The 19,719-nt window shown below is 38.6% G+C and overlaps 1 protein-coding gene and 2 long non-coding RNA genes across 4 annotated transcripts in view; 2 read left to right on the forward strand and 1 right to left on the reverse strand.

Moving 5' to 3' along the window:
* Positions 1 to 19,719, forward strand: part of LOC143210458 (uncharacterized) — a 325,244-nt gene that overhangs the window by 125,601 nt on the left and 179,924 nt on the right. The window lies entirely within an intron of this gene.
* On the forward strand, positions 871 to 3,547 carry LOC143210467 (uncharacterized). Its single transcript, XR_013009260.1, has 2 exons — positions 871 to 1,567; positions 2,182 to 3,547. It is a non-coding gene; the product is annotated as an uncharacterized LOC143210467 (long non-coding RNA).
* LOC143210283 (uncharacterized) lies at positions 15,637 to 17,810 on the reverse strand. 2 transcript variants are annotated; one of them, XM_076427014.1, is made up of 6 exons: positions 17,595 to 17,810; positions 17,416 to 17,516; positions 17,126 to 17,322; positions 16,343 to 16,814; positions 16,047 to 16,246; positions 15,637 to 15,963 (listed from the first exon to the last, which is right to left on the reverse strand). In XM_076427014.1, the coding sequence occupies exons 1-5, from the start codon at positions 17,605 to 17,607 to the stop codon at positions 16,073 to 16,075; spliced, it is 957 nt and encodes a 318-aa protein (XP_076283129.1). In that variant the 5' UTR covers positions 17,608 to 17,810; the 3' UTR covers positions 15,637 to 15,963; positions 16,047 to 16,072. The 2 variants fall into 2 exon arrangements, with proteins under 2 accessions (XP_076283129.1, XP_076283128.1); XM_076427013.1 differs by having other exon boundaries at positions 16,032 to 16,246.

Below are 19,719 nucleotides of genomic sequence, written 5' to 3' on the forward strand. Positions count from 1 at the left end.
GTACGGCTGTGAAATATAAAAAATAAGTCTCTACAATGCCTGAAACACGACGAACAGTCATTCTAAAGACCACTTTAAGACAGGCAAATTTGTAACAAACGACCTTCCGGAGCCCCTGTAGAGACTTTCCGGAGACATTCGCAGACATCTTTCAGACATCTGAATGTCTAGCGGCAGACATCTTTCTGCTATCTTTGAGCTGTATCTGTGCTAGTTGGGTACATACATACAGATTTCAAGATTTTTTCAATTGTACATCTAAATAGTAAGCATTCATACTTCGCTTCACGACTGAAACTCCCACATGTTACAATTAATTTTATTTATAATAAAGAATGTTTACAGTCTCTATTTAGAACGACCCACATGATTCATTTCATTAAGTAGGTACATGTACATAATAGGTACGATACGATATGCGGCAATAACCTAAAACCTGCGAAATGTCAGTCGTTGTTGTATCCAGTGATGCCGAAATCGTGGTACTGTGGTACTAAGCCGTGGTCAGTGATGCCGAAATCGTGGTACTGTGGTACTAAGCCGTGGTACGAGACCCCCCCACTATGACCTACCGTTGCCCCTACTGGCCTTCTCCAACTCGCTCGCGCGCTACACTCACCAACGTACCTCTCCTAGGATATGAGAGGTACGTTGGTGAGTGTAGCGCGCGAGCGAGTTGGAGAAGGCCAGTAGGGGCAACGGTAGGTCATAGTGGGGGGGTCTCGTACCACGGCTTAGTACCACAGTACCACGATTTCGGCATCACTGGCCGTGGTACGAGACCCCCCCACTATGACCTACCGTTGCCCCTACTGGCCTTCTCCAACTCGCTCGCGCGCTACACTCACCAACGTACCTCTCCTAGGATATGAGAGGTACGTTGGTGAGTGTAGCGCGCGAGCGAGTTGGAGAAGGCCAGTAGGGGCAACGGTAGGTCATAGTGGGGGGGTCTCGTACCACGGCTTAGTACCACAGTACCACGATTTCGGCATCACTGGTTGTATCTCCATCGCGCACGCGCAACGTGTCACATATTACTCTGGTCATCAGAGAGGGGGTACCTTGTATTCCCCTCGAGTGACGGTTCGGTCACTTTCTGGCGACACTGGTTCGCTTAGCTCGGTCGTAATTGGTCGTAAATGTCGTAATATCTGTGGTTGTCAGGAGGACGCCGCATGTCACACACTTTCACTTTCGAGATATTGTCGTTTAATGTTTTGATCACTAATGCTTTGACAAGGACATTGGTTAAATTGTATTATTTTTTCGAGCCTTTTGAATTTATTTTCATCACGTTTTTTCTGGTAAATACCTAATCCTACACTATAAAGTTCAATAAATGCATAAACTGAAATTTTTTGAAATTGTGACATGCAGCGTTTTTCTTGACACAATCACAGATATATTTACATAGCTTCGCTCTGTGGTTACACGTTACACTCGCGAGTGCGGTCTGCGTTGCGGCATTTGACTATTTGACTATTTATTAGATTGACTTGCTTAGATTATGTGATTACGTGGATTACTTGGATTACGTGCACTACGTGGAAGGAAGGAAGAACGGAAGGTATTTGTACATATTTATATTGGTTGATCGGTTTCATTTTGCTCAAATGTCTCCCAGAATCTTCGTGTGAAAAAGCGTGAGAACGCTTGTCGGCACACCACGCGACAGTGCCATTTGCCATCACGTATGAGGTGCTACGGGGCGAGTATGTTCACTTCAATGTAGAGTCCAAAATAGTAAATTGTTTGTTTCTTTATCACTTTATCACTCTCTTTTCCTTATCATTATTATCATTTATCACTTTAAACAAATCCAACACAATTCAGCTTTGGCCCATTCAGATTAGAATTAGCTTAACAATATTCTAAATCGGCAAAATGATGCCTAAAACCAATTCAGTGTAAAGCAAGTATTTAATCTTCTTCACTTGCTTCTCATCATGGAATTTTTTCATTTCTGGTAGTACATTCTTTTGTTTGTCGTTCAACTTTAATCGATTTTTTATTAATATCATTGCAATATTTGAATCAGTTAGATATATTGATGAAAAACATCAGAAGACCTTTTGTAATTGTAGCACCAGAAATTAGAAAATTCGTTGAGATGAGAAATAAGCGAAGAAGATTAAATACTCACATTTATACTCACTGTGTAATTGAAAATCTAATTTACAGAACGGAGGAAAAATATAATGTGCTATCCAGGGAAGGACATTACTGATTTTCTTTGTATTTTTGAGGTATCCCGCCTATGCCAGAACGTGATACGGGCCACAAGTTTGGGGAAGCGGAGGCAACAACGTGTAATAATCACAATATATACAGGATGAGTCACCTAACGTTTGTACCTCAAATATCTTTGTTGTTTCTAAAGATATGTAAAATATGGTAAGGACAAAGTTGAATGGTACAATGGGGCTGACATGATGCCAAAAAAATTTTGTTTTATGTCATTTTTTTTAGAGATATCAAGGTCATTTTGACTTTTTTAAATGGTATGAGGTATTTTTTAATACATCAATCGATCCAGCTGGACATTTGTTGAAAAAAAAGTACTAACCTATGTATGTCGAAAAGTTAGTAGTTCACGAGATATTTCAATTTAAATAACTCTAAAACACCATTACTGTCGTACTAAAATGTTAGCGTTTACATACTTGTGTAACGTTTACAAAATATTAAAAAATGATGTTTTGTCAACTTTTTTATCTGGGCATGTAACGATAATTTAAAAATGCGTTTTATAGATTTCGGTAACTTATACCCTGATAACCAGGCCTGCCGAGGGATAATCCTACCTAGAGCTAAGAATTGGCCCGTTCCGAGCTGCGCTATTGTTCGAGTTGCTCAAGGTGGGATTAACTCGATTTTTGCCTGGGATTCTCCGCGCGTATTAGTAGCTATTTTTGCCGTCTAATAGCGGAGGGCAATAGCAGAAGGCAAATTGAAGGCAAATTGAAGGCAGCCGGCCGGCCGAAGCTGAATTTGTTTAAGAGGGCAGTACCGTCGAGTCGTACTGATGTGATGATGTGATTGGCGAATATAATAACAGATCTGGGCGACGCTGGCTCGAAAAACACATGTTGCTGCAAGTTGCAGCCATTTGCAGCCTGCAACTCATCCTTTGTCGGAGTGGATGACGTGGGGACTGGAACTGTCTTACTGAGTGTAATTGAGTGTTACTGAGCAAGAGAAGGTGAGAAGCAAAGAGGATTAGTCAGAATTAGTCCTCTTCAGTCCTCTTTGGTGAGAAGCAGCAACAGCAACATGTATTTTTCGAGCCAGCGTCGCCCAGGTCTGTGCAGGTCTGTATAATAAGACAATCCTCTTTTCAACCATTTTCAACCAAGAAGAAATGCGGTGAGAGCAGCACTGTACTCGAGCGATTCACGGGAGGAGTTACGAAGAAAAGCTGATCTTCCAGAACCTGTTTATCAGATTTGTCCTGCAAATCATCTTCTGTGTTCGCGCAAGTCAAGGTTTGTAAAAATTTGACTAATAGTTGACTAATAAAGAAAAATAATCAAACTAAATGAAAAAATATAATATTTATTATTTCCTACTTCATTCATTTATTATCCCTTCTGATATTGAGTAGTCTGAATTTAAAATTATTAATATTTAAACATTAAAATAAGTGTATAGTAGTCATACAAAAAATATAAATTTTCTTTTCCGTCGAACGACACTTTTTTTCCATAAACACATTTCAATAAATTTCGAAATGTAATGAATTGAAATTGAACTGTAGAGAAAATGGTATCTCAATGCAATTTTTATAGTTTCCATCTCTTGCAATCTATGCAGACAATTTTTATTTCGCATAAAGATCCGCAGTCTAAGAAAAATAACATAAATATGAGAATAAGTAAAATTTGCATGTGCACAAAATGTGCATCTGTGCGTAGTGGGGAGCTGCCGCGCCTGCGCACGACCGTATGCGTTATTCCGAACGACACGCTGATCGTATCGATTGGTGTCGATCGATCTTCTTCCTCGTGCGCTCGATTACTTCGCTGCTGACATCTGCCACATCAGTGCGAACTACCCTCACCGACGATGCGGCCCTGTAAAACGATATTAGCCAATCAGATCAGTAGACGCGACGGTACTGCCCTCTTAAACAAATTCAGCTTCGGCCGGCTGGCTGCCTTCAATTTGCCTTCTGATATTGCCCTCCGCTATTAGACGGCAAAAATAGCTACTAATACGCGCGGAGAATCCCAGGCAAAAATCGAGAATTTGGTTATCAGGGTATGCATACTACCCTGATAACCAGGCCTGCCGAGGGTAGATCCTACCTAGAGCTAAGAATTGGCCCGTTCCGAGCTGCGTTATTGTTCGAGTTGCTCAAGGTGGGATTAACTCGATTTTTGCCTGGGATTCTCCGCGCGTATTAGTAGCTATTTTTGCCGTCTAATAGCGGAGGGCAATAGCCGAAGGCAAATTGAAGGCAGCCGGCCGGCCGAAGCTGAATTTGTTTAAGAGGGCAGTACCGTCGAGTCGTACTGATGTGATGATGTGATTGGCGAATATAATAACAGATCTGGGCGACGCTGGCTCGAAAAACACATGTTGCTGCAAGTTGCAGCCATTTGCAGCCTGCAACTCATCCTTTGTCGGAGTGGATGACGTGGGGACTGGAACTGTCTTACTGAGTGTAATTGAGTGTTACTGAGCAAGAGAAGGTGAGAAGCAAAGAGGATTAGTCAGAATTAGTCCTCTTCAGTCCTCTTTGGTGAGAAGCAGCAACAGCAACATGTATTTTTCGAGCCAGCGTCGCCCAGGTCTGTGCAGGTCTGTATAATAAGACAATCCTCTTTTCAACCATTTTCAACCAAGAAGAAATGCGGTGAGAGCAGCACTGTACTCGAGCGATTCACGGGAGGAGTTACGAAGAAAAGCTGATCTTCCAGAACCTGTTTATCAGATTTGTCCTGCAAATCATCTTCTGTGTTCGCGCAAGTCAAGGTTTGTAAAAATTTGACTAATAGTTGACTAATAAAGAAAAATAATCAAACTAAATGAAAAAATATAATATTTATTATTTCCTACTTCATTCATTTATTATCCCTTCTGATATTGAGTAGTCTGAATTTAAAATTATTAATATTTAAACATTAAAATAAGTGTATAGTAGTCATACAAAAAATATAAATTTTCTTTTCCGTCGAACGACACTTTTTTTCCATAAACACATTTCAATAAATTTCGAAATGTAATGAATTGAAATTGAACTGTAGAGAAAATGGTATCTCAATGCAATTTTTATAGTTTCCATCTCTTGCAATCTATGCAGACAATTTTTATTTCGCATAAAGATCCGCAGTCTAAGAAAAATAACATAAATATGAGAATAAGTAAAATTTGCATGTGCACAAAATGTGCATCTGTGCGTAGTGGGGAGCTGCCGCGCCTGCGCACGACCGTATGCGTTATTCCGAACGACACGCTGATCGTATCGATTGGTGTCGATCGATCTTCTTCCTCGTGCGCTCGATTACTTCGCTGCTGACATCTGCCACATCAGTGCGAACTACCCTCACCGACGATGCGGCCCTGTAAAACGATATTAGCCAATCAGATCAGTAGACGCGACGGTACTGCCCTCTTAAACAAATTCAGCTTCGGCCGGCTGGCTGCCTTCAATTTGCCTTCTGATATTGCCCTCCGCTATTAGACGGCAAAAATAGCTACTAATACGCGCGGAGAATCCCAGGCAAAAATCGAGAATTTGGTTATCAGGGGACACGCTGATCGTATCGATTGGTGTCGATCGATCTTCTTCCTCGTGCGCTCGATTACTTCGCTGCTGACATCTGCCACATCAGTGCGAACTACCCTCACCGACGATGCGGCCCTGTAAAACGATATTAGCCAATCAGATCAGTAGACGCGACGGTACTGCCCTCTTAAACAAATTCAGCTTCGGCCGGCCGGCTGCCTTCAATTTGCCTTCTGCTATTGCCCTCCGCTATTAGACGGCAAAAATAGCTACTAATACGCGCGGAGAATCCCAGGCAAAAATCGAGAATTTGGTTATCAGGGTAGTGATGGGCATTATCGACTAAATTCAACTATCGACTAATTACTATTTAGTTACTACATACTATCGAATATTTAGTCGATAGTTTTTAGTCGACTGAAATTTCGTTTTAGTGGTTATACGTCTAGATTGCGGGCTATAGTCTATGCCTACGTATAGATCTCATTTCTCACTCACTCTTACAGGGGGTAGTATACCCTCGATTTGTAACTAGAAAGGAACTAGAATATTACTAGAAAAATGGCTCGAAACATGGGTTTCCTGGTTTTCAGTTAGTGTCCTTATTTGAGCAAATTTTGGGCTGGGTGAGGGCTCATTCGAAAGAGGAAGGTTCACCGCAGGGGGCTCTGGTCATGAGGTTAACGAGAATATGTTTATATCTAATAATATTAGTGTCCAAAGTAGAGTAAACATCTAGGAAAAAAAACCAGCAGATTTCAATGCATTTTTCTGTCTCCAAAAGTCGTTTTGGCTGATGGGATGACCAGAGCCCCCTGCGGTGAACCTTCCTCTTTCGAATGAGCCCTCACCCAGCCCAAAATTTGCTCAAATAAGGACACTAACTGAAAACCAGCAAACCCATGTTTCGAGCCATTTTTCGAGTAAGATTCTAGTTATTTGCTAGATATTTGCTATTTACTAGGATCTTACTAGATTTTGGGTCGAAAACATGGGTTTCCTGGTTTTCAGTTAGTGTCCTTATTTGAGCAAATTTTGGGCTGGGTGAGGGCTCATTCGAAAGAGGAAGGTTCACCGCATGGGGCTCTGGTCATCCCATCAGTCAAAAAGTCTTTTGGAGACAGAAAAATGCATTGAAATCTGCTGGTTTTTTTCCTAGATTTTTACTCTACTTTGGACACTAATATTATTAGATATAAACATATTCTCGTTAACCTCATGACCCCTCAGAGCCCCCTGCGGTGAACCTTCCTCTTTCGAATGAGCCCTCACCCAGCCCAAAATTTGCTCAAATAAGGACACTAACTGAAAACCAGCAAACCCATATTTTCGACCCAAAATCTAGTAAGATTCTAGTAATTTTCTAGTTACAAATCGAGGGTAGACTACCCCCTTACAGCATTGTACTGCAGTGCTCACTTAGTATTATAGGCACAGTAAGAGTAAATTGGGGTAAATATACCAGACAATAATTAAATAATTAATAATAATAAAAATAATTTTTTTATAATTTTGAATAATTCGATATCGCTAATGAGTGAATGTATTTGATAGTAAATCTTATAAAATTTATTCAAAACATCCGCCGTTAAAATTCAACCAATAGCTCGATAGTTTAAGGGGGTAGTCTACCCTCGATTTGGAACTAGAAAGGGACTAGAATATTACTAGAAAAATGGCTCGAAACGTGGGTTTGCGCGAATCGGTTGTTTGTCCTTATTTGAGCTAATTGTGGGCTGGGTGAGGGCTCATTCGAAAGAGGAAGGTTCATCACACACGGGTCTGGTCATGATTTTAACGAGATTATGTTTATATCTAATAATATGAGTGTCCAAAGTAGAGTAAAAATCTAGGAAAAAAACCAGCAGATTTCAATGCATTTTTCTGTCCCCAAAAGACTTTTTGACTTATATTATGACCAGACCCGTGTGTGATGAACCATCCTCTTTAGAATGAGCCCTCATCCAGCCCAAAATCTGCTCAAATAAGGACAAACAACCGATTCGCGCAGACCCACTTTTTCGATCGAAAATCTAGTAAGATTCTAGTAAATAGCAAATATCTAGCAAATAACTAGAATCTTACTAGATTTTCGATCGAAAAAGTGGGTCTGCGCGAATCGGTTGTTTGTCCTTATTTGAGCAGATTTTGGGCTGGGTGAGGGCTCATTCTAAAGAGGATGGTTCATCACACACGGGTCTGGTCATAATATAAGTCAAAAAGTCTTTTGGGGACAGAAAAATGCATTGAAATCTGCTGGTTTTTTTCCTAGATTTTTACTCTACTTTGGACACTCATATTATTAGATATAAACATAATCTCGTTAAAATCATGACCAGACCCGTGTGTGATGAACCTTCCTCTTTCGAATGAGCCCTCACCCAGCCCACAATTAGCTCAAATAAGGACAAACAACCGATTCGCGCAAACCCACGTTTCGAGCCATTTTTCTAGTAATATTCTAGTCCCTTTCTAGTTACAAATCGAGGGTAGACTAGCCCCTTAAGGGGCTAGTCCACCCTCGATTTGTAACTAGAAAATTACTAGAATCTTACTAGATTTTGGGTCGAAAATATGGGTTTGCCTCCAGACGTTGATTGACCTTATTAGAACAAATTGTGGGCTGTGTGAGGGCTCATTCGAAAGAGGAAGGTTAGACGCAGCGCGCTTTTCTCACGAGGTTAACGAGATTATGTTTATATCTAATAATATGATGCCCTAAAGTCGAGAAAAAATCTAAGAAAAAATCCCGCAGATTTCAATGCATTTTCTGTCTCTAATAGACTTTTTTGGCTTATGAGATGAGAAAGGCGCGCTGCGTTGAACCTTCCTCTTTCGAATGAGCCCTCACACAGCCCACAATTTGTTCTAATAGGGTCAATCAACGTCTGGGCGCAGATCCATGTTTCGACCCATTTTTCTAGTAAGATTCTAGTAAATAGCAAATATCTAGCAAATAACTAGAATCCTACTAGAAAAATGGGTCGAAACATGGATCTGCGCCCAGACGTTGATTGACCCTATTAGAACAAATTGTGGGCTGTGTGAGGGCTCATTCGAAAGAGGAAGGTTCAACGCAGCGCGCCTTTCTCATCTCATAAGCCAAAAAAGTCTATTAGAGACAGAAAATGCATTGAAATCTGCGGGATTTTTTCCTAGATTTTTTCTCGACTTTGGGCCATCATATTATTAGATATAAACGTAATCTCGTTAACCTCGTGAGAAAAGCGCGCTGCGTCTAACCTTCCTCTTTCGAATGAGCCCTCACACAGCCCACAATTTGTTCTAATAAGGTCAATCAACGTCTGGCCGCAAACCCATATTTTCGACCCAAAATCTAGTAAGATTCTAGGTATTTTCTAGTTACAAATCGAGGGTAGACTAGCCCCTTAAGGGGGTAGTCCACCCTGGATTTGTAACTAGAAAATACCTAGAATATTACTAGAAAAATGGCTCGAAACATGGGTTTGCTGGTTTTCAGTTAGTGTCCTTATTTGAGCAAATTTTGGGCTGGGTGAGGGCTCATTCGAAAGAGGAAGGTTCACCGCAGGGGGCTCTGGTCATGAGGTTAACGAGAATATGTTTATATCTAATAATATTAGTGTCCAAAGTAGAGTAAACATCTAGGAAAAAAAACCAGCAGATTTCAATGCATTTTTCTGTCTCCAAAAGTCTTTTTGGCTGATGGGATGACCAGAGCCCCCTGCGGTGAACCTTCCTCTTTCGAATGAGCCCTCACCCAGCCCAAAATTTGCTCAAATGAGGACACTAACTGAAAACCAGCAAACCCATGTTTCGAGCCATTTTTCTAGTAAGATTCTAGTTATTTGCTAGATATTTGCTATTTACTAGGATCTTACTAGATTTTAGGTCGAAAACATGGGTTTCCTGGTTTTCAGTTAGTGTCCTCATTTGAGCAAATTTTGGGCTGGGTGAGGGCTCATTCGAAAGAGGAAGGTTCACCGCAGGGGGCTCTGGTCATCCCATCAGCCAAAAAGACTTTTGGAGACAGAAAAATGCATTGAAATCTGCTGGTTTTTTTTCCTAGATGTTTACTCTACTTTGGACACTAATATTATTAGATATAAACATATTCTCGTTAACCTCATGACCAGAGCCCCCTGCGGTGAACCTTCCTCTTTCGAATGAGCCCTCACCCAGCCCAAAATTTGCTCAAATAAGGACACTAACTGAAAACCAGCAAACCCATGTTTCGAGCCATTTTTCTAGTAATATTCTAGGTATTTTCTAGTTACAAATCCAGGGTGGACTACCCCCTTAAGGGGGTAGTCTACCCTCGATTTGTAACTAGAAAATTACTAGAATCTTACTAGAAAAATGGCTCGAAACGTGGGTTTGCGCGAATCGGTTGTTTGTCCTTATTTGAGCTAATTGTGGGCTGGGTGAGGGCTCATTCGAAAGAGGAAGGTTCATCACACACGGGTCTGGTCATGATTTTAACGAGATTATGTTTATATCTAATAATATGAGTGCCCAAAGTAGAGTAAAAATCTAGGAAAAAAACCAGCAGATTTCAATGCATTTTTCTGTCCCCAAAAGACTTTTTGACTTATATTATGACCAGACCCGTGTGTGATGAACCATCCTCTTTAGAATGAGCCCTCACCCAGCCCAAAATCTGCTCAAATAAGGACAAACAACCGATTCGCGCAGACCCACTTTTTCGATCGAAAATCTAGTAAGATTCTAGTTATTTGCTAGATATTTGCTATTTACTAGAATCTTACTAGATTTTCGATCGAAAAAGTGGGTCTGCGCGAATCGGTTGTTTGTCCTTATTTGAGCAGATTTTGGGCTGGCTGAGGGCTCATTCTAAAGAGAATGGTTCATCACACACGGGTCTGGTCATAATATAAGTCAAAAAGTCTTTTGGAGACAGAAAAATGCATTGAAATCTGCTGGTTTTTTTCCTAGATTTTTACTCTACTTTGGACACTCATATTATTAGATATAAACATAATCTCGTTAAAATCATGACCAGACCCGTGTGTGATGAACCTTCCTCTTTCGAATGAGCCCTCACCCAGCCCACAATTAGCTCAAATAAGGACAAACAACCGATCCGCGCAGACCCATGTTTCGGACCCAAAATCTAGTAAGATTCTAGTAATTTTCTAGTTCCAAATCGAGGGTAGACTAGCCCCTTAAGGGGGTAGTCTACCCTCGATTTGTAACTAGAAAATACCTAGGATATTACTAGATTTTGGGTCGAAAATATGGGTTTCGTACTAAACGTTGTTTGACCTTATTAGAACAAATTGTGGGCTGTGTGAGGGCTCATTCGAAAGAGGAAGGTTAGACGCAGCGCGCTTTTCTCACGAGGTTAACGAGATTATGTTAATAACTAATAATATGATGGCCCAAAGTAGAGAAAAAATCTAGGAAAAAATCCCGCAGATTTCAATGCATTTTCTGTCTCTAATAGACTTTTTTGACTTATGAGATGAGAAAAGCGCGCTGCGTTGAACCTTCCTCTTTCGAATGAGCCCTCACACAGCCCACAATTTGTTCTAATAGGGTCAAACAACGTTTAGTTCCGAACCCATTTTTTCGACCCAAAATCTAGTAAGATTCTAGTAAATAGCAAATATCTAGCAAATAACTAGAATCTTACTAGAAAGAATGGGTTCGGAACTAAACGTTGTTTGACCTTATACGAGCATATTTTGAGCTGTGTGAGGGCTCATTCGAAAGAGGAAGGTTCAACGCAGCGCGCTTTTCTCATCTCATAAGTCAAAAAAGTCTATTAGAGACAGAAAATGCATTGAAATCTACGGGATTTTTTCCTAGATTTTTTCTCGACTTTGGGCCATCATATTATTAGTTATTAACATAATCTCGTTAACCTCGTGAGAAAAGCGCGCTGCGTCTATTCTTCCTCTTTCGAATGAGCCCTCACACAGCCCACAATTTGTTCTAATAAGGTCAAGCAACGTTTAGTACGAAACCCATATTTTCGACCCAAAATCTAGTAAGATTCTAGTAATTTTCTAGTTACAAATCGAGGGTAGACTAGCCCCTTAAGGGGGTAGTCTACCCTCGATTTGTAACTAGAAAGGGACTAGAATCTTACTAGAAAAATGGCTCGAAACGTGGGTTTGCGCGAATCGGTTGTTTGTCCTTATTTGAGCTAATTGTGGGCTGGGTGAGGGCTCATTCGAAAGAGGAAGGTTCATCACACACGGGTCTGGTCATGATTTTAACGAGATTATGTTTATATCTAATAATATGAGTGTCCAAAGTAGAGTAAAAATCTAGGAAAAAAACCAGCAGATTTCAATGCATTTTTCTGTCTCCAAAAGACTTTTTGACTTATATTATGACCAGACCCGTGTGTGATGAACCATCCTCTCTAGAATGAGCCGTTATCCAGCCCAAAATCTGCTCAAATAAGGACAAACAACCGATTCGCGCAGACCCACTTTTTCGATCGAAAATCTAGTAAGATTCTAGTTATTTGCTAGATATTTGCGATTTACTAGAATCTTACTAGATTTTCGATCGAAAAAGTGGGTCTGCGCGAATCGGTTGTTTGTCCTTATTTGAGCAGATTTTGGGCTGGGTGAGGGCTCATTCTAAAGAGGATGGTTCATCACACACGGGTCTGGTCATAATATAAGTCAAAAAGTCTTTTGGGGACAGAAAAATGCATTGAAATCTGCTGGTTTTTTTCCTAGATTTTTACTCTACTTTGGACACTCATATTATTAGATATAAACATAATCTCGTTAAAATCATGACCAGACCCGTGTGTGATGAACCTTCCTCTTTCGAATGAGCCCTCACCCCGCCCACAATTAGCACAAATAAGGACAAACAACCGATTCGCGCAAACCCACGTTTCGAGCCATTTTTCTAGTAAAATTCTAGTCCCTTTCTAGTTACAAATCGAGGGTAGACTACCCCCTTAAGCGACTGATTCAGTAACTGAATTTAGTCGATAGTTTACAGTCGTTTACAGGTTATTCTCGTATTTACTCTTATTCTCGATGTTCGCTTGTTAAATGAATAGTAGGACAGTATGGGACAGTACAGAGATATTAAATTTCGTGATTGAATGATTTTGTCTTTATTTAATAATAAATTCATACACTACGTTATAAATATAAATGTACACAATTTATTTATATCACATATATAGTTTATATAGCATAAATAGCAATAAGATTTTAACATCCAATATGAATTAAAGTATTGAAATATCTATTACATATTTCATTACTTGCATATTTGCACGTCCTGTCATAATTATGTATTTCTAACCTTTTCGTTTCATCGTCTGACACTGACATTTGAAATTTCAAGATGGCGACGTGTAAACAGTCGACTGAAAATAGTAACCATGCAGTAACCCCACCACTACTAAATTCAGTCGACAGTTTAAAAAATCAGTCGACTGAAAATAGTAGTTGAATACTATCGATTTAGTCGATAGTTTTTAGTCGATGGTGCCCATCACGAATGCATACTGAAAATTTCATCGAAATCGGTCAACATTGCAATGAGCTACAAACCCCAGATAGCCAAGCGATCCTCGCGCACAGATCGAGCCCGGCGTGGCGGGGTCTGGTAGACGGGCCGAACGTCGCTTGAATGGGCAAAACGCACACGATGGCTATAATCTGGGGAGGGCTCTTATGACCGTGAGGGCTCGTAACGTTCCCTCGGCGCAAACCCGACACAAGCTTCCCCTCGGCCCGTCGGTCCTGATTTCTGCAAAATTTTAAGTAGGTCCGAGATTGTAAGAGGGCAGCACGGTCGCATTAATGTGGCGAATGTCGTTATGCAGGACAGGTCGCACTTAAAATTTTGCAGAAATCAGGACCGACGGGCCGCGGGGCAGCTTGTGCCGAGGGAACGTCCACGAGCCCACACGGTCATAACTGCCCTCCCCAGAATCGAGCATTTTGGCTATCTGGGAACGTTTAAAGATGATCACGTAAGGGCGAAATGCCCTGGCAAGGCTGAAAATCTGCGACTTTCACCCTTAAGCTCTCATCTTTAAACGTATGTAGCTCATTGCAATGTTGACCGATTTCGATGAAATTTTCAGTATGCATATAAGTTACCGAAATCTATAAAACGCATTTTTTAAATTATCGTTACAGGCACAGATAAAACAGTTGTCAAAACATCATTTTTTAATATTTTGTATAATTACTACCAATTGCAATCGTAATAAATTTTTGTTTACTTATTCTCTAGCGAACTAGCCGGTCTAACATCTTAAAAGAATTCAAGTCCTTTGGACCAATTTCTAAAAAGTTGTGCGATTTTTAAGGGTGTCCACTTATTATTGCCGCTGACTGTACATAGGTTAGTACTCTTTTATAACGAATGTCCAGCTGCATCGATTGATGTATTAAAAAATACCTCATTCCATTTAAAAAAGTCAAGATGACCTTGATATCTCTAAAAAAATGACATAAAAACAAAATTTTTTTACCATCGTGTCAGCCCCATTGTACCATTCAACTTTGTCTTTACCATATTTTACGTATCTTTCGAAACAACAAAGATATTTGAGGTGCAAACGTTAGGTGACTCACTCTGTAGATTTAGGTCCATGTAAAGATTGTAAATTTTTGTAATTTCCAATAATAAAGCATAGTACTAATAAAAAATTATAATATTTATTATTCCTTGTGTCATTGTCCCTATCGAAGTCCCTATGTCTTCACCAACTCCCCCTGCTGCGTATTAAAAAATAAAAAAATATAAATTTTCTTTTCCCTTATACGAGAATTTTTTTGCATAAAGACCCGTTAAGAGGGAAGAAGTAACATTCAATTTAGTTTCTATCTCTTGCAATCGATGCAGACAATTTTTATGTTGCATAAAGTCTAGGAAGTCTAATACACACAAGCAGTCTAGGAATACTACAATAAATAAAATCTATAATTTAATTTTCCCGCCTTGAATGTGTACAAAATAAGTAAAAAGTAAGAGTTAGTGCGGCTGTGCTGCCCTCTTACAACGGCCCGATCGTTAAACTGGGCACGACATCCCGGATTGTGGCAACGACATCATGTGCCAAGATTGTGTCCAGGGGAACACTACGAGCCCACACGCGCATTTGTGGCCTGGACACAATCAAGGATTTTGGCTGTCTGGGCACTGTAGACGACATGAAAGAAAGAACCGGCAGGGCTTGTGCGTCGATTCCCTCAGAAATGAATTACCTGGAATTACACAGCAGTATGTTCTGTAACTTCACGGCTAAATGAATGTATAGCAGCTCAAGGGAATATTTTTGAACATTTTGCGTAACAGAAATAAAGCAAATGAATCTTACATGTTGAATTTTATTTATTTCATTTTTCTGGGTTGAAGGTCATTTGTAGGTCATATTGCGTTACATGGATGAATTCGTTATTTTGTTAGCTACAACATTACGTTAACAAAGATATATCGTTCCATTTAAAAGAACATCGATGACCTTGAAATCTCATTAAAAAATGACGTTGAAAATTTTTTCCCTTGTACCGTTACACGTGGCACTGCAAACAGTGTAACTTTGTCCTAAGAAGTTTTTTTGTATATCAAAAAGTAACGGAGATATTTAGATGTTCTGTTTCTTCGGACTCACCCTGTATATGTATACATAATACACATATGTACATAACAAACTGTAGAATTCCATTCTTAAAGTTTTACAGATTTTACAAATTATAATAGGAAATGGTATTAAATGGAAATTTCGAGTTGAATTATTTTTACTCGTGTGGATATAATTTACATTAGAAATTTGATTAGTAATCGAATAATATAATACATTTAGCGACTATAAGGCACTTAACAAATACATGTATGTATGTATATAGAATCTCAACACTTCTTTAGTATACAGTATACATCGATAAGCATAAAGTTTCATTCCAGAATTGTATTTCTTTAGCCATTTTTAATAAATATAGTAGTAATTTATACATATAGTAGACCCCGCAAGAATTACTGTGGCACTAAAATTCAAGACAATCACATTCAGTATTTTAAACGAGCAAAGCACATCCTACAGATGGATGTAATTTCATGAATATTTTCTATTTTAACTACTAGAGGAGTAGTACTTAATCTTTATTATTAAGTAATTTCAACAAGGTTGTTAATACAATATTAAATGTAAAAAGAGGAATGTGTTCCTCGTCGAAGAAACATTAATTATATCACATCTTCCGTTAATAATGTCGACAACATGTTGCTAATGTCTCCTGTCAAGAAAAATATGTGGAATTAGTACGCAAAGATGAAAACAAATAAGAAAAGTTGATAAACATACATTATTGATATATACCGGTCTACTTGGGAGCATTTCAATATTCATCTACAAAGTGTTGCATCTAGTTGGATGAGCCATGGTAGCAACAATTTTATTTTTGTTCTGTAGTTGAGATCTGCAGCTACAGGATTATGTTCGAAATAAACAGTCTGTAATTTTTGATTAGCTGTTAAGTTTTTGATGGTTGTCCAATCATCAATTTCATTATTATTTATCTGGAAATATATATACATATATATATATATTAAAGATTGGCAAGTATATAAATGTAAATATGTATATATGTAGTAAGAAAGTAACTCTGTTCTTACCCAAAACTCCTCCAAGTCTACTAAATGATCGATGTTTTGAATCTTGGTTATTTTATTATTTGCTAAATCTAACGTAGTTAGCTTATCACAATTTCTCAGTCCTTCTATGACTGTTATATTATTCTCAGATATATATAATTGATCTAGTTTTTTTAGTTCTTCCAGATTCTCTATCCGTACGATGCGATTACTTTGTAAACTTAATAACTGAAGATTTATTAAACATTCTAGGTTCTGAATTTTTGCAATTTTATTTTTACCAAGAAATAAACTTGTTAAATTTTGAAGACCTTCGAAATTACAGATTTCGCGTATTTTGTTATCACCTAATTCAAGAGTTGTTAAATTTTTCAGATGCGATAAATTTTCAATACATTGGATCTTATTCGACGACAAGAATAACTTTTGTAAACTCAATAAATCCTCCAATCCTTCAATTTTTTTTATACGATTGAAAGACAGATCTAAAAGCCTGAAAATGTTGAAATGTTATAAAATCTATTCCTTACCGTTCTAATTTTTCAGAAAACAAATCTATGTTACCTGACACAATTAGAGGATATTTTAGTATTGCAAATACAAGTATAACGATAAGCAATTGCTCGTCAGTACATACTTGGGATTCCAAGTTCTTTGCAGCACATTTCCGCGCATCCTAGCGCCAAACATTTATATAAACTTTAAATGCATACGTTACGTCGCATTTGTAACTTGTTGTCATAATTTTTACGTAATATCCCCTAATTGTTTTAAGCAGTGTATTATTATCTACAAACTACGTACTCTAAATTTGCAAGAGCACTTAAATTTTCGATTGCAACAATCTGATTATCCCTCAACTCTAGTTCAACCAACGTTGTGAGAGTGTCAAGATTTTCAATTTTTTTAATTAAATTCCAGGTAAAACACAGTTTCCGTATTTTTGATAATGGTTCCAAATTTTCTAATTTTGTTAGTCTTGAATGATTGAAGTCTAATTCCTAAAATACGAATAAAAATGGTTATCCACATCATAAATTTATTATCAGATAAGGAAAATTAATATGTCAAAAATATTTGCAACGTAGACAAACTTCACTATCCGGATCTATGATAAGAATTTTTTCGGATTCTTCGTGTCTATCATTTCTATTTTCCCCTTCGATTTCAGCTGATCCTTCGTTTCTATTATTTTCTAAAACAAAAATACTTTGAAGTGTAATTGTATACTTTATTGTTTTTGTCGATTCTCACAGGGTTGTAGTTACTTTACCATTTTTTGCCATTATTGTAGAAAAAAATCACCGAAAATCTTTAAAATTTAGTATTCTCGATTAAAAAATATGTAGAAAATTGCAATACTAAATCAGTACTTAATCAGAATCAATCAGAATAGTCTTTAAAATACGCTAGAATCTAATTGAATCTAATTCACTTGTGGTTCGAACACTGCAACTTCTACGTACAGCAGCGCCCCCCCTCCGCATACGTGAATTTTTATATATAACGTATATATATATATATATATATATATATATGTATAGCGTATATTTTACGACTTTACGAAATACGCAATTAGTTCTTCATAATATTATTTTTATATAAGTATTGTTCATGAAAAATAGTTTTATTGAAACCGAACCTTTACTATGTAGCCTGTGGCATAAATCAGAACTAGCTTCAACCGATGCTTCGTGCGATATAACCACCCAGCCAACCAAAAATCTAAATTTGGTCGACCTCCTGTGCGCGCATATGCCGAGCTAGTGTCGACCGTAGGACCAGAGTTTGGACATGGGCATGAGGTCGGCATCAGGTCGGCACGAATCGGCCGAATGTGCCTTTGTGGCAGCACTGTCGCACTGATGTACCGCATGCCGAATATCGTTTTACAGGTGAAACAAACAATTCCAATGCCGCTTTTGCAAAATTCACATGTTTTTCTATAAGCGAGGGTGAAACTAATATCCTAATCGCGATATGGAGCAACAAAAAATGAGTATACACATTCGGAGCTAATATCCCGTACATTACTACCGGGCCGGTATATAAGAGAAATTGGCGAAACTCGGTCGCTTTAAAAGTTGAATATTCTTCTATTGGCCTCGGGTGTCTAGAAAAATCAGATGGACAGTACTTATCGAGTACTGCCATTCGCGCGGAGATGATAAAATCATTTTTATTTATCATCTTTAAAATATAAGTGTATTCAATTAGTTGAAATTGAACTGTAAAGAAAATTGTACGGCAATGCAAATTTTAGATTATGTCTCTTGCAATCGATGCAGACAATTTTTATTTCGCATAAAGATCCGCAGCCTAGGAAAAATAACAAATGTGAGAAATAAATAAAATTTGTATTTTTTTTTTCGCCAATTTCTCTTATATACCGGCCCGGTAGTAATGTACGGGATATTAGCTCCGAATGTGTATACTCATTTTTTGTTGCTCCATATCGCGATTAGGATATTAGTTTCACCCTCGCTTATAGAAAAACATGTGAATTTTGCAAAAGCGGCATTGGAATTGTTTGTTTCACCTGTAAAACGATATTCGGCATGCGGTACATCAGTGCGACAGTGCTGCCACAAAGGCACATTCGGCCGATTCGTGCCGACCTGATGCCGACCTCATGCCCATGTCCAAACCCTGGTCCTACGGTCGTCCAAAATTAAGCCAATCGGGACTTGAGCACCTCCGAGCGTAGATTGGACAATGATTTGCCGATCTGTGCCCTAGGCACGGCTTGCCCAAGGCACGCCTGGTTAGCTGGGCATGTATTAGAAATTGCTAAAATTCGATGCGGTAATATACATAATTCTTATAAATTTAATATTAATAAGTAGCTTTTTATTAGAGGAACGCCTGTGGACTTGACATAAAGAGTGACAGCAAAGCGTGCCGAAAGCCACATCTCGTGCCCAGCGGGCCGACGCCACCAGAGAGTATATAAGAGTGCTCAGCAGTGCTGCCAGATGGTTGTAAGATTGCAACCATGCAGGTACTCTCCTCCTTTTCCCCTTCCACTATCCTATTCCATCGCTTTAGGATTGAGTGGGGCAAATGGGAGACACGTTGCGCGTGCGCGATGGGGACGCAACGATGACAGATGAGATGACATGACATTTCGCAGGTTTTAGGTTATTGCCGCGTATCGTATCGTACTCGTGTACATATACGTACTTAATGAAATAAATCATATGGTTCGTTCTAAATAGACATTGTAAACATTCTTTATTATAAATAAAATTAATTGTAACATGTGAGAGTTTCAGTCGTGAAGCGAAGTATGAATGCTTTCTTTTATATGTACAATTGAAAAAATTTTGAAATCTGTATGTATGTAGTACTGAGTTACATTTCAGTAAAATCAATAAATCATAATATATTTTAACACT

The sequence above is a fragment of the Lasioglossum baleicum genome, chromosome 7 (assembly GCF_051020765.1).
Source record: "Lasioglossum baleicum chromosome 7, iyLasBale1, whole genome shotgun sequence".
Taxonomy (NCBI): domain Eukaryota; kingdom Metazoa; phylum Arthropoda; class Insecta; order Hymenoptera; family Halictidae; genus Lasioglossum; species Lasioglossum baleicum.